At 44.7% G+C, this 20115-nt stretch overlaps 1 protein-coding gene across 12 annotated transcripts in view; it reads right to left on the reverse strand.

Moving 5' to 3' along the window:
• APLP2 (amyloid beta precursor like protein 2) overlaps positions 1-20115 on the reverse strand; it is a 684051-nt gene that overhangs the window by 59855 nt on the left and 604081 nt on the right. For 6 of the 12 annotated variants that reach the window (XM_078681955.1, XM_078681959.1, XM_078681953.1 and 3 more), the window contains 2 exons: positions 16870-16952; positions 16341-16415 (listed from right to left, as the gene is read on the reverse strand). In XM_078681955.1, coding sequence (XP_078538081.1) covers positions 16341-16415; positions 16870-16952 — 158 coding nt within the window. The remainder of the gene's footprint in view (positions 1-16340; positions 16416-16869; positions 16953-20115) is intronic. The other 6 variants (XM_078681958.1, XM_078681961.1, XM_078681963.1 and 3 more) reach the window with 1 other exon arrangement.

Raw genomic sequence — 20115 nt, forward strand, 5'->3', positions numbered from 1 at the left:
AGCCGCCCACAGGGTACTGGGCGACTGGATTGCGCCGTCATTGCGTTGGAAATAAAGCTTAAATTCCTCTCCCAAGTTCCGGTTTGTAATCCATATCCTGTAGAAACCAGGAGTTGAGCCACCGTATAGAGCAGGGAACCCCAGTGCGGCCTCTCAAGTGAAGGAGAGGTGAGTGGTCAGAGATTCCAAAAGCGAGGATTTGAAAACTGGTGGCCGTGCGACATTCAGAGGCAGGCATGAATATCAAATCAATGCAGGAGTAAGTATGGAGTTCCGCTTAGGTGTAGGTTTATTGGAGTAGGCAGGGGTTCCACGTTGTCCACACGTCACAAAGGCCAAACCTGTAGGTACATTCTAGGAGATGTTTAGTGCCTGGGCAACGATTAAGGGAAGGGATCACAGTAGCATTGGGGTCAGGAGTCAAGTCTGCATTAAAGTACCCCCAATCACCATTACTCCTTGCAGGAGGTCTGACAACAATTCTTAGAGATCTCAGAGGTAGGGCTCGTGAGTCGCTGGGGGGCATATCAAGCGACACTAGATTCAGTGTATGCCCATCCAATGTTCCCGTGAGGGCCACAAAGCACCCCTGAGGATCATTAATGTCCCTGGTTACCGTGAATGGGAAGGAGCGGTGTTGGAGGATTGCTACGCCACGAGAGCTCCACATCAACCCCGCATGAAAGACCCTATTGTATCCCTGGCGCCTCAAGAACGGGCAGTGATTCCGTAGGAGATGTGTTTCCTGCAATAAGGCACTGGGGAGGAACGGCTGCGAGTATTTTAGGACTGCAATGAGTTTCACATGATCTTTGAGCCCAATGAAAGGATCTGAAGGGGGTCTAAGTAAAGGTAGGGTGACGTCATGATTGTGATTGGCGAAGAGAGCGGGCTCACCAATCTGAGGCACATGTAGGCCCCTGGGTGTCGTCCTTAGTGGAGTAAGCTCTGTGCTAAGCGGTCTGTGGGTGCGCGATACAAAAATCTGGTATCACATGCTGAAAACAAAGAGAAGAAATGCAACAACAAACTGTTTCCCCAATATTCCCCCCACTCCATACTTCATTCCCAGAAGCATCTGCCGCCCTAAAGACAGAACCAAAAGCAAACAGCGAATTTGGGAGTGGAGTAGTGGACCCCTCCATGTTGCAGGAACATGAGAGTTCACAAGTTCGGGACTGTCCGTGGGTGTCAAGGCATGTGTGGGGCATCGTCTGTAATGAAGGCGACCCCATTCTCATATCACATGGCTCCGAGAAAGTGTCAGTGTCTTCCAAGCCAGAAACAGGCAGGGCTTCAGACCATCTGCAGTGCTCATCAGGACTGGACTCTGGGGCTCGCGTCGGTCGAAGTGGAGAGGCAGGCACAGGAGACATGGGTGTGCTCTGCACAGTTAGAGTGGTTAAAGAGGAAGCCGCACTCCTGATTCTGCATCCCCTGCTGGAGCGAATACATCTCCTCTGAGGATTGGAAGTCCCAGCTGCTGTAGAGCGGGTGTGCGATCGTAAGTGGGAGGAAGGAATGTTCACCTGTCAGTTGAGTGTTCGCTCTTCTGTAACCCAGGTCCATGCCTCTTCTGGTGTATCAAAAAAGTGTGTTAAAGACCATCCGGAGGCATGCCGGGAACGTGAGCCTGTATCGAAAGTTGAGGGCACGAAGCTTTCGTTTGACCGCAATGCAAGAATGACATTGTGATTGTACTTTCTTGGTGTAGTGGGGGAAGATCATTACCTTATTCCCTTGATAGCAGAGGGTAGATCAAGAGCGAGCCTCCTGTGAGATAGCATCCCTGTCTTTGAAGTTGAGCACACAAGCAATTGGGCAGCCGGTGGGTGCAATCTAGAGGGAGCAGCGAACCAACCAAAGGCCCTCCCCGTATCCTGCGTGGGCCAGCGGTGCTGCCTGCTCACCAAACGCAACCTCCTCACCTACCGGACCACATCCTCACGAAGTACCTTCCAGAATCGCATCCATCAGCATTCCAGTTGCTATGGAGTCAAAGAACAGGAAGGCCTCAATCGGACGTCCCCGCTCCCCCGGTTAGGCAACACCACAGCGCTGGTTGAGGCCCAGCTGTAGATTCACATGCTTTGCATACTCCTGCTATCTAGTGTTGGGTATGTATGTTTGCAAGTTGGTTTTCTTCGAAGAAGTCTTTCCTTTAGGTGACTCCTTTCGGTGATAGTGCGCATAGGCATTGACTCCATTGTTAGATTGTATTCTCGCAGAGGGTGAGAATGGAGTTAGTAAAGATGGAATAGAGATGTCCATGCAAATGTTTTCAAGATAAGAAAGAACTGCATCTGGTACAGGTACCCAGGAAGGCAGGTGGGGGCATGTGACTGTACATGGCAAGAACGGATGCTTACTGGGTAAGTAACATTTTCAGTTCGAGGCATGTGAGCTGTAGATCACATGCTTTGCATAGACTATACAACAGTATTCTTCCAAAGCGGTGGCTAACCTGTAGCTGTTGCATTCCTTTGAAAAAGTGTTTCAAGAACTGCCTGTCCTACATTCGCTTGTTGCCTCTCTAACACATCCACACAATAGTGTTTGGCGAATGAGTGTGGTGTAGACCATGTTGCTGCCTTACAGATGTCCGCTAAGGGAATATTCGCTAAGAAGGTCATAGTAGCCCCTATTTTGTGGGAGGAATGCGCTCTAGGGGGTATTGGCAATCTTCTTTTTGCTTTTGTATAACATGTTTGGATACATTTAACAATCCATCTTGCAATACCCGATTTTGAAATGGGATTGCCTTTGTGTGGTGGAAAAAAAGCAACAAAGAGCTGCTTTGTCTTACGAAAATCTGTTATTCTTTCTACATAATATAGTAGAGCTCTACTAACATCAAGTGTGTGTAGAGCTCGTTCTGCTACAGAATCAGGTTGAGGAAAGAACACAGGTAACTCAACTGATTGATTGATTCTGAAAAGCAGAAACCACTTTTGGAAGAAAGTTGGGATTGGTTTGATGAACCACCTTGTCTTTGTGAAGTTGAAAGAAAGGCTCTTGTATAGGTAGTGCCTGGAGTTCACCAACTCTCCTTAAGGAAGTGATTGCAATAAGAAAAGCAACCTTCCATAAGAGAAATTGTAGTTGACACTTGTGCATTGGTTCAAAAGGTGGTCCATTAGCCTTGTAAGGACTATGTTCAAGTTCCACACTGGTGCAGGTGGAGCTCTTGGTGGTATTACTCGTTTTAGTCCTTCCATAAAGGCTTTAATCACTGGTAATCTGAATAGAGATAAGTGTTGTCAGTTTTGTAAGTATGAAGCTAAATGTAATCAAATGGATGTATAAGCTAATCCAGATTGCTGTAAATGTAAGAGATAACAGATGTTTTGTACTGAAGCATTCAGGGGATTAATATTGTTATTGTTACAATATATAACAAAACGTTTCCACTTTGCTGCATAACATGCCCTAGTAGTAGGTCTCCTAGTCTTCTTTAGGATATTTAAACAATCTGGTGGCAATTGTAAATAACCAAACTGTGACTTAAGGAACCAAATCGTTAGGTTGAGTTCCTTGGGACTTGGATGCCTCATTTTTCCATGACTCTGAGTGATGAGACTGGAGTTGAGATGCAGCTTTTGGTGTGGAACTTCTCACAGCTTGAGCAGGGTGATGAACCAGGGTTGACAGCTATAAGAATAAGTGTGTGGGTGGTTTGCCTGAGCTTCCAAACTACCAGCGGAATGAGTGAGAGAGGCGGAAAAGCGTAGGCAAATATCCCTGACCAGTTCATCCATAGGCATTGCCTTTGGAGAGCAAGTTTGGGAACCTGGAGGGGAAGCTTGAGCATTTTGCGTTTTGAGCTGTGGCCAACAGGTCTATGTGAGGAAATCCCCATTCCTGAAAGTAGGGGAGAAGAATTTGGGGATGAAGTTCCCAATCGTGGATTTGCTGTCTCGGTCTGCTGAGAAGGTCTGCAATTTGATTGTTTACTCCTGGAAGGTTTTCTGCTAGGAGATACATTTTGTGATGCATGGCCCATTTCCAAATGGCTTGTGCTAGGCGTGACAGTTGGAGAGAGTGTGACCCCCTTGTTTTTGTATGTAGTACATAGCTGTCATGTTGTATGTGCGGACTAAGACAGTTTTGCGTATAAGGTGAATTTGAAAGGCTTTGAGCGCTAGAAATACTGCTAGTAGCTCTAGGTGACTGATCTTTTTTAAACATCTTTTAATGACATTTTGTACCTTTATATACATCTTACGCTTATATTTTTTGCATCATGTTTTTTACATTATTGTTACATATTTCTGTGCCAGCTTTTTACGAGTGCAATAACACATTTAGGACAGCTTGTGCCTAATGTAAGGTCTGTGCTTGTATTCGCTTCTGCTTTTGTTGTAGTATGGCCTATTGTATTGTATTGCATCTTTCCAATATGCTGCGTTGGGAGAACTACCGGTGTGATTTCATAACTGCTAACTTTTGGGTCTAACTGGGGTTGACTGTGGGGGGTTGTGGGTTGAGTTCAGGCGGGAGCATTCAACTTGTAGGTTATTAGGATGTTAGAGATATGCATTCAGGTGTGTGGGATGTTGCAACAGTTTACACTGGCCTTTCCCGAGTCCCTGATGTTTGTGTAGGCCGTAGTGGGGTGTGTTCCTGGTGCCAGGCTGATTGACCCTTCGGTATGCTTCTTCGAGCGCATTCTGGGTCATTTGAGCTATCTAGGTCTGGGATACAGTGGGTGGTTCGTCACATGTTGTCTGTTGTTTGAAATGGTGTAAGAGTGGAGCCCATTCCATGGATATGTGGTATTTACGTGTCCCTCTCACTTCTTCATTTCCAATTGCTTCCTCCTCTGCTGGCTACATTTATTCACTGGCTCCTACCCAGGCCACCACGGGGGTCCCGCCGGAGCCCACCGGTACATGGCTATACTTCTCTTAGCCATCAATATTGCCAGGGAAATGAAGCGTGTCTGCACCTTGTGTGACATCCGCCGCTGGAATACTCCCAATGCGCAAGCCTCCCATGTGTTCGTGTCTAGTACACCCGTGGTTTTCGCAGTGCCTTGTATACAAAGCTCCAGTATGATTGCAGTGTGGGGCAACTCCAAAACATATGTTGAAAATCCGCCTCGGGGGCCGACAACAGGGACATGGGAACTGCGTGTCTGGGTAATATCATTGAAGACGCTCTGGTGTTAAGTATGCCCTATGTAGGATGTAAAATTATATGTTTTTAAAGCGTGCATTTCGGGATACTTTTTTTGGGGTATTCTATTGCTTATTCCCACTCTTTATAATGCAATGGTATTTCCTCTTCCCATGTCTGGATCAGTGGGTCCAGTGATTTGACTATGAGTTCTCGGATGGCATTGTACAGATAAGTGATTAAGTGCCTGCCCACACCCATGTGAAGAATAGTGTGTATTACTGGATGTGTCGCCGGTTCCCTTTCGGTTAGGTTCCAGAATGGGCACCAGCTGGCGATGATTTGTCTCTATAGCAGGAATTGTCCAGTGGGAAGGTCATGTTCCTCCATTAATTGGTTGTACGGACTTAGTTGTCCGTCCTCAAATAGGGATTCACCTCGAGCAACAAGTGATACGTCCAGACCGCAAGGTCCGGGCTGTGCAATATCTCTCGCTTCTGGGCAATCCTATCAGAGGGAGCAGTGGAGAGTAGATGGGCCTCCCTGCAGACATACGGGGTATCCTCAGCATACATGTGCGGGCTATTGACGCCTGTAGTGGGTATGTTTGCATGGGACTGGTGCCGGGTAGCAATAGACAACAGATTGCTGGCAGAGGTATAGGTCCTGTCTCGGTGTTGGTTTCTTCTAGGTAACGCTCCGCCATCCAATGAGAGAGCCACTGCAACTGTGCGGCTAATAAATATGCTTCGAAGGATGGGGCCCCTAGTCCCCCATGGTCTGGTGGTAATTGTAATTTGCACAGAGCAACCCTATGTCGGCCTGTGCCCCAGATAAGGGAGATAAGTAATGAGTCTAATTCCCGAAACAAGGGACGAGGAGGGATGACCGGGATATTAGCAAAGTGGTATAATAATATGGCTACTATGATCATTTTGGCCAAAGCCACTCGTCCAATTGGGGCCAGGGGAAGCGTCTTCCAAAAGCCCACCACCGCCCTTATGCCCGCCAGCAGCTTACGATGGTTTCCCTCATGTCATTGGGGGAGTGGTATAGCTGGACTCCCAAATATCGAGGGGCATTGTCACTCTAGGGAGGCATATTCCATGAATTGTGTGACTCTGTAGGTGAGCGCCCCAATCAGTGAGCAACGAATCTACTGTAAACACGGTCTGTGGAACAAGGTCGAGAAAGGGCCGCCCTTCGGATACATTGTTGTAGGTTCCACCACTGCAGAGAGCGATGGGTGCGCCTATCTACCAATACTAGATCAGTCAACTGACCCTGCAATTGGTTCCACTGACTTGCTAAGCATCCTTGAAGGGGACCCATGTGAAGTCTTGCGTGGGGAACAATTATAATACACTTTTCCATCATTCCTAGCAGTTGCATGAATAGTTTCACTGGTAATGACTGGTTGGGCTGAAATTGAGTGAGAATGGACTGAATATTGTGAATCCTGGCTGCATTGTGAGAGGCTAGAGCTTTCTGAGTGCCTATTGTGGCTCCAAGATACGTCTGTGTGTTGGAAGGCGGTAGGTGAGTCTAACGCATATAGTTGGTCAAGTAAGTGAATAGTGGTTTGAGAGCTTTGGAGACACATTTGGTAATTGCTGGCTTTGATGAGCCAGTCGTCCAGGTATGGAAAGACATGGATGTGTTGTCTCCTTAGATGTGCTGCGACTACTGTCAGGCATTTGGTAAATACCCTGGGAGCCCGAAGATCGCGGAGCGTTTTCTTTGAATGGAAAGATTTGCATGTGTTGCAGCTCTGTTTGTTGTGCTCCGGAGATAAGCACAAGTTGCACACTTCGTGCGAGTCGGCGCGCGGATACTTCACGTGGTACCTGGGATAGAATTTGAATGGAGTCTGTTCCATCGACTGCAAGGTGAAAAACCGCGGTGAGGCCCGATGGCCTTCCACAAGTTTTCCGATCAAAATAGAAGTTTTGTCGCTCGATCAGATACGTGGAGAAGTGGGAGAGGCTTTTGAAAACAATACCGTCGAGGGTAGAGTGGATTGCACACCGAGGGGGAACCTGAAGAACGGTTTCAAACTGGAACACAGCAATACACTTCCGAACCCAATGGCAGAAAAAAACAATCAAAGAATGGAGTTGCTGCCCATGAGCACTATCACCGAAAGGAGGAGTCACCTACCTCGTGACTGGAAAGACTTCTTCGAAAAAAAAACAACTTGCAAACATCCGGATCCAACACTAGATGGCCAGAGTATGCAAAGCTTGTGATCTCCAGCTCACATGCCTTGAACACCTATTTTCTAAAGGTGTCATTTTCAAAATTGAAATCTAAAACCCAACATTATCATTGAAAAAGATTTTAAATAATAATTCATTTAAGTCTAAACATGACATTTCTACCAGCTCCCAATCAAAACGTAGCACTTATTAAAATGTAATAAGGTAACTCAAAGTTATCTAACGAGAGAGGTAGGCCTTACAGTACTGAAACACAAAATTTAGGAGTTTTTCCACTACCAGGACATGCAACATTTTTAAACACATCCTACTTTTGAGATTCAATGCACCCTGCCCTACTGGCTTTTAAAGACTGATGTTGAGTGTTACTTATATACATTCTAATAGAACGTTTAGGCTGGCAAAAGATTTATTTTGACAGTTTTGATTGCCAGGTTAAAACTGCACTTCAGGCTGCAGTGGGATGCCTGAGACAGGTGCCAAAGTGCTACTGCAGATGGGTGGCACAATGAGAGCGGTAGGCCCACTAGTAGCATTTAATTTACAGGACCTGGGTACATGTTGTATCACATACCAGGGACTTCCAAATAAATTAAATGTGCCATTTAGGTGTAAGCTAATGTTACTATGTTTTACTGGTGGAACACAAGCTTTTTAGCACCTGTGAGCCGTGTTTAAGTGAACAGAGCCCTTGTGTTAACAAAAGCAAAGTCAGAAAACAGGAGAGGTGAAGAAAAGGCGTTTGAGGATGACCTTGCTGCAAAGTTAAACAGAGACACTACATCCAGTTACAAATGGAAACTCGACAGCTGTTTTGACTGCACCTCAAACCCAATGACTGGAACTTCTAAAACTACTTCTACTTTAAAAACACTACTGTTAAAAAAAAAAAAAGACTGCAAGTCTCCTATGTGGTTGCAAGAACAAATACGTGGGATTACACTGAACAAAGGCCCAATGCTGGAAAACATTTGGGAACATATCTTAGGCCCAGAACATTTTAGCACCTTAATTGTTTTTCATTGCACATCCTGATTTTAACTGCTTATTTTGTTTATCTGTTTAGAAGTCCTATTCCTGGAACGCCCAGCACCTCTATATATGATTTATACATATGCAATGTATGCATATCAGAAGAGGGAATTTTGTTTTTTACTTCTTCAGTTTAGTCATTTATTTCACAAAATGCTAATATTTCTGAATTGGTACATGGACCCAGGAAAGATCAGATACCCACAATGGAAATGATTTGACTCAAAACCCAACTATATTGCTGGAAAATGTTGGTTTTTGAGAGCCACATCAATACAGTGCACGCTCAACATCGGTCTGTGCCCAACCCCTTTATGGACCTGTACATCTTAGCTAAGAGTGAAAAGGTAGGGCAGACACTAGGGTCTCAAACCTTGTGACTGAGTTCCCAATAACAGGGGTTCTTACAATGCATGCATTTGGTGGGTCTTTCTCTTTATTAAGTGACTGAGGCCTCAAAACGAAGATCACAACCCCCCAAATCTACTTTACCCCCAGCAAGGGTGACCCCATCTTTAAGGTCTTACTTCAAATTGAACATGCAGGGTAGCAAGGAAATTGAGAAGCAGGGAGCAGCATTGTCCCAGAAAACCACGTCACCAGAAGTGGCCATTTTTTCGCCAAATAGGTTTGCGGTCCTTTCTGAGGCCAGCTCTTCAGCTGGGAGAAATACTCATCAGAGCGGTATTGACATGAGGAATTAAACTACTGACAGGGGTCAGGTGATAACAACACAGGGCTCAGACTCAATTCAGGAGATGTTAGCACATCTGTCCCTAGAGATAAAGGAACATTTTTCTACCTTTGAAGTAAACCAGAAAAAGAATGAAGACACATGTACTAACGTAGAGGAAAGTATCTCTGCACTAACGTATCGTATGGAGGAGCTAGAGAATAAAATGGGAGAGCTTACGTTAAATGTAAAAGAAAACACGCTAGAAGTGAGTAGGCTAAAGGAAAGACAGAGACCTTTCGGAAAGATTGGAGACACTTGAAAACAATTCCAGAAGGAATAACATCAGGATTCTGAATTTAGTGTAAGGATTGGAGGGGGATAACATTAAGACCTTTGTTATTGATATTCTGACTAAAGCATTCCCCCAGGTTGCCTCAGCGTCTGTCTGGGAGGCCGAGATTCAACGGGTCCATAGGGACCCATTCAAGCTAAATCCAGGACGGAAGAAACCTAGGAAAATCTTGGTGTATATCCAATCGTATACCCTAAAAGAACAACTACTTGGGGCTGCGCTGAAGTTCAAATCTATCCAGCTACAAGGTTCAACTTGCAGGATAAGATCTGATATTTGTCGAATCACAGAGGATAGAAGATGGGAACTTGGCAAGCGGATAGATTCTCTAACGGAATTTGGCGCTTAAGTCCAATTAAGATTCCCTGCATTCCTGAAGGTCATGCTAGACAACAAGATGTATAACTTCAGATCACCAAAAGAGGTGGACAATTGGTCACATAAAAAATCAGCAGCTAAATGAAAGTGAAGTATGGGGTTAGTGAAGGGAGCTCAGCAGTTAAAATGTTCGTATATTTTTTCTTTTGAGGTTAGTGGGCCTGAGCCCAAATTGGCAAAACGTATTTGCCAAGGAATGGTCAGGGAGGGTTCCCAAGGGCCGGGTGGGAGGGCGCTGGGGTGCTTCACGTGTGTGGATGGGGAAAAAAAAAAATCCTAAATATGACGTCATATGACTTTATTTTTATCTGTAGATAGAGTCTGGGGAAGAACAAGCCTTATGAAAGGGGATAGACCTGGGGTAGAGTCCCTTGAGATTCTAAGTTGGAATGTGAATGGTTTGAGTCAGGAGAAGGCAGTGTTTGGTTTTGCAACATCGTAAGGATAATCTGGCTAAGATTCTTATGCTTCAAGAGACACATTTGCTGCAGTCAGAATGTAAGGCTTTGTTTGTGAAGCTAAGATGGGTGGGGAAGGTAATAGCTTCTGACCAACAATGTTTTTCAAAGGGAGTGGTTATAATTATTAAATCAAACACAGAAGTGGAGCTTATTAAGTCACAGACAGACAGTAGAGGAAGGTGGGTAATAGCAGAGGTGAGGTGCAATTGCATTAAATACACTTTAGCCAATTATTATGACCCTAATGAGGATGACATTGATCCTCTGAATAATTAGTGTTTAGCCTTGATGGATTTTGAAGCCCCCTTAATTTTAGGAGGCAATTTTAATGTTCTGCTTAATAATAATTTAGATAGATCCTCCCCAGAACACAAATTGTGGTGCCCCGTGTAAAAGCTTACTTAGTGACGATGTTAAATTTTTTTAACCTCTGTGATGTTTGGAGGAAAAAAATGGGAGAGGGGAGAGAATATTCTTTCTATAGCAAAAAGAACAGATTACATACTAATTGACCTTTCAGAGTTAAAATCAGTAAGTTTAATTAGATATCAACCGATCCACATCTCGGATCATGGTGCTCTGGTTTTAAAATTGGATCTTCCCTCTGAGCCTATCTTGAGGAGGTGGACCTTGAATAGGAGATTCCTTTTGCAACTTTCAACCCCCCCGAGTCACTAAAGAGAGAGACAGTTACCTTTTTCCAACATAACCTGGATTCGGCCCCTTTGCACATAGTGTGGAACGTCTTTAAGGCCTGGCTTAGAGGGGAGTTTAAAGGGGGCAGTTGTCGGCTGGGCTAGATCAGAAAAAAGTGAGATTGAAGACTTAGAAAAACAACTAGCGCTTGCAGAGACAGCCTTAAAAAGGGAGCAGATGTCCGATGCGGAGGAAAAAAACCCTCGTAGCTAGGGTAGGGGATCTACAGATGAAGTTTAGGCTCAAAACGGAAGCAATAATGCTCTAAAAGTGGGAGGCAAGTAAGACGAGTGATTTTGATCGGTGGGAGAACTGTGGCAAATTACTCGCTATGAAAAGTAGATCTGCTAGGTCCCGTAATTTCATTAATAAGATCAAGGCAGGAGCCAAAGTGGTGGAGGAAAAAAGGGATATTGAGAAAGCATTTGTGGAGTTTTTTCAAGGCTTCTATAGCGAGGAGCTTACGGTCGAGGATGATGTTATTGATCAGTGGCTGTCTAAAAAACAACTACCTAGATTGGATTCAGCTTCTCAAGCAATTCTGACCCAAGATCTAGAGGAGGGTGAAATACGTGTAATTTTAAATAAAACTAAGAAAGGGAAAGCAGCGGGTCCCGATGCAATCCTAACAGAGGTTTATACATTAATATCTGATGAAATTATCCCGATCAGGTTGAGATTGTTTAACAAGATCCTCAGAGGGAGTTCAACCCCAGCCAGATTCTTGGAATGAGGCTGTTATTTCCCTAATCTTGACGCCGGGCAAGGATCCAACTCAGTGTCAATCCTATCGCCCCATATCACTACTAAATTGTGATTATAAGATCTTTGTAGGTGTATTAAATGCTCGGCTTAGCAAGATAGTGGGGTCAATTATCCATCAAGATCAAAAGGGGTTTTTACCGGGTAGGCGAATGCTGGACTTAGTTTATTCCTTAATAGGTTCGGTTGATCTGGCAACAACATTAGGGGCCCCCCTTTCTATTATTACGGTTGATGCTGCGAAAGCCTTTGACCAAGTTAACTGGCACTATCTAAATATTACTCTAAAGGCTTTTGGTTTTCGAGTCAATTTTAGGGAAGTCCTAAAAAAATATATAATTCCCCCGGGCCCAGATCTTGGTTAATGGTAATCTCACTTAGCGGCGGTCACAATACAGCGTGGTACAAGGCAAGGGTGCCCATTATCACCCATCCTCTTTGATCTGTACATCGAGCCCCTGGCTCAGAGTTTAAGGCAGAATGACAATATCTCCCTTTTCAAAATCAATGGGTTTACTAGGAAGGTAGCATTATATGCAGACAATCTTACTCTATTTCCTTTAATGTAAATCCTACGCTTTCTGAGCTACTGGCTGAAGTACAGTCTTTTGGGAAAGTGTCAGGGTATCAAGTCAACAGTGATAAGACCGAGATTATGGCTTGGAATAACCCAGCACAGGGGGTAAGGCTTTCTAAAGAGCTAAGGTATTTGGCAGTGATAGTAACTCAGGATATAGGAAAGATCCCCAAAATAGACCTAGATAAAGTTTTGAGGGAGGTGGAGTTTTTACTGAAGAGATGGCAGACTCTACCGTTATCCGATTGCGAGAAAGCTAATTTGATTAAAATGTGTGTTCTCCCTAAATATGCCTACATTTATAATGATATTCCCCTTGAATTTGACAATACTGCTCTTCTGAAAATACAGGGTAAGATCGCCTTGTTTATTTGAGCAAGCAAAGGGATCAGGCTATCTTAGAAGAAGCTAAACTACACTTAGCAACCCTTAGCCAGCGAAAACTGGCTTAGGGAGGTTTGGATTTGCCGGACCTTCAGTTGTATTGTTGGGCATATCAATTAAAAAATTGCAGGCTGTTACTATTGAAACCAGATAGCTCCCTGATTGATAGTATGTTTAAAGCCATGCTTTTTGATATGGATGAGGTAGGTTTTATGTATAAATTTGGAGCTCCAAAATACTTTAAAAAGATCAGGCTTAAGACGCTATATATGGCGGCTAAGCTATGAGCGGAGTGTCGAGCTAGTTTAGGACTGTCGTATTACAGTGACTGGGCTCCAGTGTGGGACTCTCCAGGAACTCCGGAATGCCTCACAGACACTATCACAGCCATTAAAAGAGGCTGGAGTCTTACACTGGAAGGATATAATGGATGAGAACATCTGTTACCTTGGGAAGTTCGGTGGAACCTTACTAGTGGAGTTCTTTCTAGATTAAAATTTTACCAAATCTCTTCATGGTGTAAGAGCCAATGTAGGTTAATCCCCGAGGATACCTCCCTGGAAGATGAGTTGCAAGATCCAACATCAAAAAAAAGAAGTAGGCCGGTGGTACCTTCATCTTCTTGCGGCAGCAGATAATAAAATGGAGCGTCTATACCTGGCCTGGGAGAGGTGCTTGCCAAGTGAAGATCAGGAAAATGTATGGCAAGTATCTTTGGAAATCTTATATCCATTGATTAAATCTGCTGCACTCAGGAAGAACCATTGTGTCACACTGCACAGGATATACTGGTCGCTAGTGAAGCTTGCAAAAATAAGGGGACGTGGAGAGGCTAAGTGCACGAGATGTGGAGCCCCGAATGCGGATGATGTTCATATTTTTGTGGCTTGCCCCCCGATTCAAGATTTCTCGGGCAGCGTGGGTAAGACCTTGTTTGATGTGCTGGGCATGGAGGTAGAGATAAGCCCCTCTCTTTTATTATCTTTGGTATTATATTGAAGCCTGATGGGTTGTTGGGGCTCCCGGGGCTCGAGAGTAAATTGGTATTCTATTTTGTCCTTTTGGCAAGAAGGGAGATCTGCAAGCTTTGGCGCCAAGCTCTCCCCCAACCTGGAGAGCCTGGTGGAATGCGGTACGATACTTTAGAGACTTGGGCCAAAAGGTCAATCAGAATAGGGGCAGAGCAGATGTGGGGTTGTTATGGAATTTGTTAGATCGCACTGTTGGTGTTTAACTTACTTTGTACTAGCCAATGATTAGACCTCACTAAAGAAACCATTAATTGAATCCTGAACAAAGGCCAAAAGAAGAGAAAGCCTGGCAGGGGCACTTAAAAATACAAAGTTTGTAATCTGGACCTGTTCTGCAATAAGACATCTGTAACGGGGTCAAAGGTCTCTGGTCACTGGATCTGCACGTTAGAATTAGGTATTTGGTAGCTAACAAAACAGTGGTCTATTGCTGTTGCTCGAGGTCCATCCAACTCTGTTATTAGGAATGAACATAGATCCAATGCAGTATTAGATACAATTCAATCTATGTAGTTGTGGGTCTGCAGCCGCTCACTCCATTGCACTGGAGCAAGCTCCATGTTAGTTCCCTAAAATAGTCTCAGGTGTACCAACACTGCTAATGTGAAGAGAGCAAAAGAACTCCATTACACTACCAACACACTGAGCTAACTAAACACCTTTGGACTAAGGTTCAATTACATAAACAAAAGTGTTCACAACAGGCATGTGTACCCTACTACATTGAACCCCTCCCATCCAATGTACTGGAATGGCTTCCATTTAAGGGAGTATAGGACTGGCTCTGGTTCATTGTCAGATCCTCTGCTGTTACAGCGGGCTTTGCGTCAAGAACGTGGCTTCATTTGATCTACAGTCCTGTCAAGACACTGCTCCGACTGATTTCTGTTAACTCCAGCACTCACAAATTTTCTAATTTCATTTTTGAACTGCTTATACCATCTTTCAGAATGACACCCTATATTATAATATATAAGTGATCAAGAGCACGGCTGTGGTCAAAACGCGTTTTCTGCCAAAATAAACACTGTACTTTGGATCAGTGCGGCTCGAGAATCATCTGTTTTAGGATATTCTTATATATATATATATATATATATATATATATATATATATATATATATATATATATATATATATATATATATATATATATATATATCAACTCGTTTCTCTCCTCCCATCAAAGAGACTTCAAGAGACACAGTAGGTTCATTTGCAGGTAATTTATTCAAGATTTTCGGCGTAACTAGTTTCGGTCAGTACCTTTCTCAAACGCCGTTCTCTTTGTACTGTGTAAGCCCCATTTCAAAATTTCATTTTAAGCTCCTCCTTGCCCTGTGGTGGAAGGCTCACCTGGAGCGGATTACTTCGGCTCGCAACTGTATTGGGGACTCCTGGTCCCAGAGTGCAGCGGACTTGTAGTCAGTTCCAGGGCGATGGGGTTTCACTGATTAAAATGCCATGTGGCACCTACAAAGTCCTTTTCCCACAGCCACTGCCTCAGGCGTTGCACAGCTTCTTTTGGGCACAAATCAGCAACAGCGTCATTCCCTGCTGTTCGCGCCCCGATGTCTCCAGCTGCTAGTTGTTATTCTGAGGCTTTTGTGGCGGGCCGTGCAAACCTCCGACCCTTCGGCAACAATTCAAACTTCCAAATGTTGTCACGGCCACTTACTGAGGGGTCTCTTGTTCGCGTTATTGGATCCGCGTAGACATCAACTCGTTTCTCTCCTCCCATCAAAGAGACTTCAAGAGACACAGTAGGTTCATTTGCAGGTAATTTATTCAAGATTTTTGGCGTAACTAGTTTCGGTCAGTACCTTTCTCAAACGCCGTTCTCTTTGTACTGTGTAAGCCCCATTTCCAAATTTCATTTTAAGCTCCTCCTTGCCCTGTGGTGGAAGGCTCACCTGGAGCGGATTACTTCGGCTCGCAACTGTATTGGGGACTCCTGGTCCCAGAGTGCAGCGGACTTGTAGTCAGTATCCACATATACATCAAAACCTAAACATTCCCTAACTGTCATCCAGTAAATACTAGTATCTATGCATGATCACACATGCTGGTATAGTGAACTCCTTTTTGTAGGGTGGAATAACCTCATGGTACATAAATTCTCCACAGAAAAAGCAGCCTTGTTTATTCAGGACACACAACAGTAGTTTGACAAGCATTTGCAAACAAAAGGGACCAAATGAGCAAAGGCAAATTTCCTGTGCACAAGAACAGACATTGACAGCAAGTCAAACAACCTTGATTTAACAGCGAAAGTCAATTCCCTTAAAAATAAACCACATTACACATTTTCCAGCATGAAGGATTGACAAATTATCTGCATAATAATTACTGTAATCTCAGTCCATACCCTCTCTCTGTTAAAAACCCATGAGAATTGGTGCCACAGTTGAGAAGTAGCATGCTGGGTCGTCCTTACATGGAGGACAGGTCAGCCGGGGTAGCTGTGAGAACACATACCTTTCAACTCTAGATTATTTTGGTTATTCCAATGCCTTTTACTAGCTTCAGCACGAGTATTTGCGTGCTCTACAGAACTAAAGCTCAAACCCTGTTATGTACACAGAGCCACACCTGCACAATCGGTATGGTCCTTCTTTTTATTTTAGGACAATGTTAAATGCCCACATACATACCGGCTCATCCGCCAGTCCACTGACTCTCTCTGCATTGAAAATCATTTCCTTCACATCAAGGGTCTCATCAATTACCTGAAAACAGTTCACGAAGTCATTTTACACACAAAGAAAACCAGCATATGGCACAATGAGCAGAAGGAAGCATGGGATTTAGAAGAAGGAGCAAGGAAAGTTTGCACCTGCCCAACCTACAAAGCGTCACAAAGAAATCATACTACACAGCGTTACTATGTCAACTCAAAAAAACGCACACACTGCTAAAATTTTGCCCATTTCGAGCAGGAAACTGAAGCAAAGATAAACTAGGGTAACTGCCCTATCCATGATGCTACAGGAATTTCCCTCCCCTCTGGTCATCTAACTTCTCTCTGAGGCCTCGCATCGGTTTCCCACCCACCATGGTTAGTAAAATCAGCATCATCTACTGGAAAAGGAAACAAGTATCACACAGGAGAGTTAGTAAAGGCTACAGGAAATGGGGAAAATGCCAAAAGTAATGATCTCCCGGGAAGCAGGAGCAGCTTACCACTTTCTTCTCCATCTTACTCTTGCGGTTGATCGTCTTCTCCTCTGCCCCAATCAGTCTATTCAGGTCGGCCATGCCAGACCCTACGCACACAGAAAAAAATTGTTTATATAATTAGGAAGGAAGTGAGCTTTGCAGAAAGCTAGAGAAGCAGCCATGACAAACAAAAAGAGAAAGCAGCAGCAAAAATCCCAACCAACCTACTAAATCAACCAAAACATGGATAACTGTTGCCCATCTCTTACACGCCATACACTTAATCCATTTTATGATTGGAAAATACCTTTCCCTCATTGTTCCTAGAATCAGCTGAGAAGATTGTACTTTAGAGATTCATAGTTCGAATAGAACGACGATTGGAAGATCACAAGTACCATCAAACTACTGGGTTGCTTTGCGCAGGATAAAAAGGTGGTAATTTAATTCCAAACAATATGTGTAAGTACACAAGGCAAACTTATTGCAAACCATAAATCATGAATACATTTATGCACTGGTGGTGTAACCAGAATGAAAACTCAGGAATTTAAATCTACAGTCATGCGTCGATGCAGAGTCTAGTACATTTCCAGAGTATTTAAAGCATACAATGAAAAAAACATAAAACAAAAGGCTGAAAGACAAGGAGCATTATTTATGGACTCTGATGTTTTAACGCTGCAGCCTTGCGCACCCTGTAAAATGACCAACCTTTTCTTCTAGTTCCATAGAAACTACACCCATGTGCTGCACAGACGGCAGAGCATCAACTTCAAGTTCTAAGAAAGTTTCACTCTTCCACACACTAAAGTGAGGGATTGAATGCTTATAATAATAAAAGCAAGCAAATAAGCCAACATTAGAGGAATATTCCGGTGTATCCAGGTAATAAAAAGATGCACTTAGACTTTGTTTCCACAGTAACGAATAGTTTCTTGCCTGTCGGTGTAGTTTTGCAGGTTGAAGAATTTTCTACATTCAAAACATGTGCATTATTGCGCCATCTAGGGGTTGGCCCCGGAATTGTAGTATTTCTTTCCTTTTTAGGTCTCGCCTAGCGTTGCTGCGCCCATGTGCAGCAACGCTCGTAGAGATTTTTTGCTAATGAGGAGTTTCAGTAGAGGGCCTGAAACCCCGCCCCTCATTTCCATTGGCCGGCGTCACCGTTTATGCTAAACAGTGGCCTGCCATTGGAAATGAGGGTTTTTGCTTGCCGCCCTTTGGCTTGCGATCCGGACTGGCTCGCCTGCTTCATGGCTGTCGTGAAGGATTTTCTTGTCTTTATGGGGCCATGTGTTTAAACACATGGCCCCATAAAGACAAGAGATCCCAATGCTCCGGTTGCAGACCGGTCCTCTTTCACTTGTCATGGGGTCATGTTCGCGCTATAGAATCCTCCTCAAATAAATAAACACAACTACGAAGAGGCGCCTAAAACAGCGAGAACTATTGGCTTTGACAGTGCTTGTTAGCATTATCAAAAAAATAAGTTACTAGGATGAATTTGTTGTGAATATGTCAATATTAGTGGTGGAGCAAAGCCGTAGGGGCCCCTAGGAGTATACTGTCAAGGGCCCCCGTATCCTATCACCCCCCACCCGGGCTTATCAAGAAATATTTGGCGTCACTGATTTACAAACTGGGGCAAGGAGTGCTCGGTGCATGGGGGCCCCCAGGGCACAGTCACGAGGCTGCCAGCACAGAAGACATGGCATGCATAGGTGGGGTCTCTGTGCTGTTAAAGATGCTTTTTTTGCACCGTACCAACGGCCTTTCTTACTGGTAGTTTTTATCCTTCACTTTCCCCATTCCCATCTTTCAGAGTCTGCTGCCCATCTTTAGCCTGATTCTTTCATCACCTTTCCCCACATCACCCAGCCAAGCTGTCTTGCAGCACTGCTGCTCCTCGTCAATATACTGAAGCCTCCAACTCACTGGTGCTGCTGGCCTTTACTTCTGTCACTCTTATTTTAGTTTTTCATGGTTTGCCCCCTCCCCCACCCTGCGCTCTCAGTTTTCCTTGCTTCCCCACAGTGTTCGCCTCTCTCTCCCAGTTTTCCTCACTCCCCATGCTGTTCTCGACTCCCAGTTTTCTTCAGTCCCCCACCCTGTTCTACTCTCTCTCCCAGTTTCTCACCCCCCCCACCTGTTTTTCCTCTCTCTCTGTTTCCCTCGCTCCCCCGCCCTGCTCTCTCTCTCTCTCCCTGTTCTCCTCTCTCCCCAACCCTGTTCTCCTCTCTCTCACAGTTTCCCTCTCTCCTCACCGTGTTCTCTCTCCCAGTTTTCCTCGCCCCCCCACCCTGGTCTCCTCTCTTTCCCAGTTTGACTCGCTACCCCATCCTGATCTCTACTCTCACAGTTTTCCTTACTCCCCCATGCTGCTCTCCTCTCTCTCCCAGTTTCCCTCAGTCCCCCGCCCTGTTCTACTCCCTCTGCCAGTTTTTGTTGCTTCTCCACCCTTTTCTCAACTCTCTCACATATTTCCTCACTCCCCATCCTGTTCTCCTCCCTCACAGTATCTCACTCCCCCATGCTGCTCTCATCTCTCTCCCACTTTTTTTCATTCCCTCATGCTTCTCTCCTCTCCCAGTGCTCCTTTCAACTCCCCTTCTGTCCTGTGGTTTCATCCATTTCTTTGAGTTTCCTCTTCACACTCAAACTTATGTCTCTTGTTCTCTTGCCTCTGCCATGTTCCCTCACACCTCTGATAATTGTTCTGACAATTTTACTCTCTCCTCCATTTCTTCTAGTATTCTTTGCACCTCAGTCTCTCATTAGTTCACTCTATCTCTTCCAATATTTTGCTTACCTCCCACTCTCCTTTGGTAAACTGAATCTCTACTATTTCACTCATCTCATTTTCGCCCAATTTCACTGCCACTCTCCCTACCGCTCCTTCTCCCTTCCGCTCATTCTCCCACTCTACCGCTCATTCTCCCTTCCGCTCATTCTCCCACTCTACCGCGCATTCTCCCTACAGCTCATTCTCGCTTCTACTCATTCCCCCATCTTACTGCTCATTCTCCCACTCTTCCCCTCATTCTCTCACCCTAAAGCTCATTCTCCCTTCCACTTATACTCCCACCCTACCGCTCAGTATCCCTACGGCTCATTCTATCTAAAGGTCATTCCTCCACCTTAACGTTCATTCTCCCACCCTACTGCTCATTCTCCCGCCTCACCGCTCAGTCTCCCGCCTCACCGCTCAGTCTCCCGCCTCACCGCTCAGTCTCCCGCCTCACCGCTCAGTCTCCCGCCTCACCGCTC

The sequence above is a fragment of the Lissotriton helveticus genome, chromosome 3_1 (assembly GCF_964261635.1).
Source record: "Lissotriton helveticus chromosome 3_1, aLisHel1.1, whole genome shotgun sequence".
Classification (NCBI taxonomy): Eukaryota; Metazoa; Chordata; class Amphibia; order Caudata; family Salamandridae; genus Lissotriton; species Lissotriton helveticus.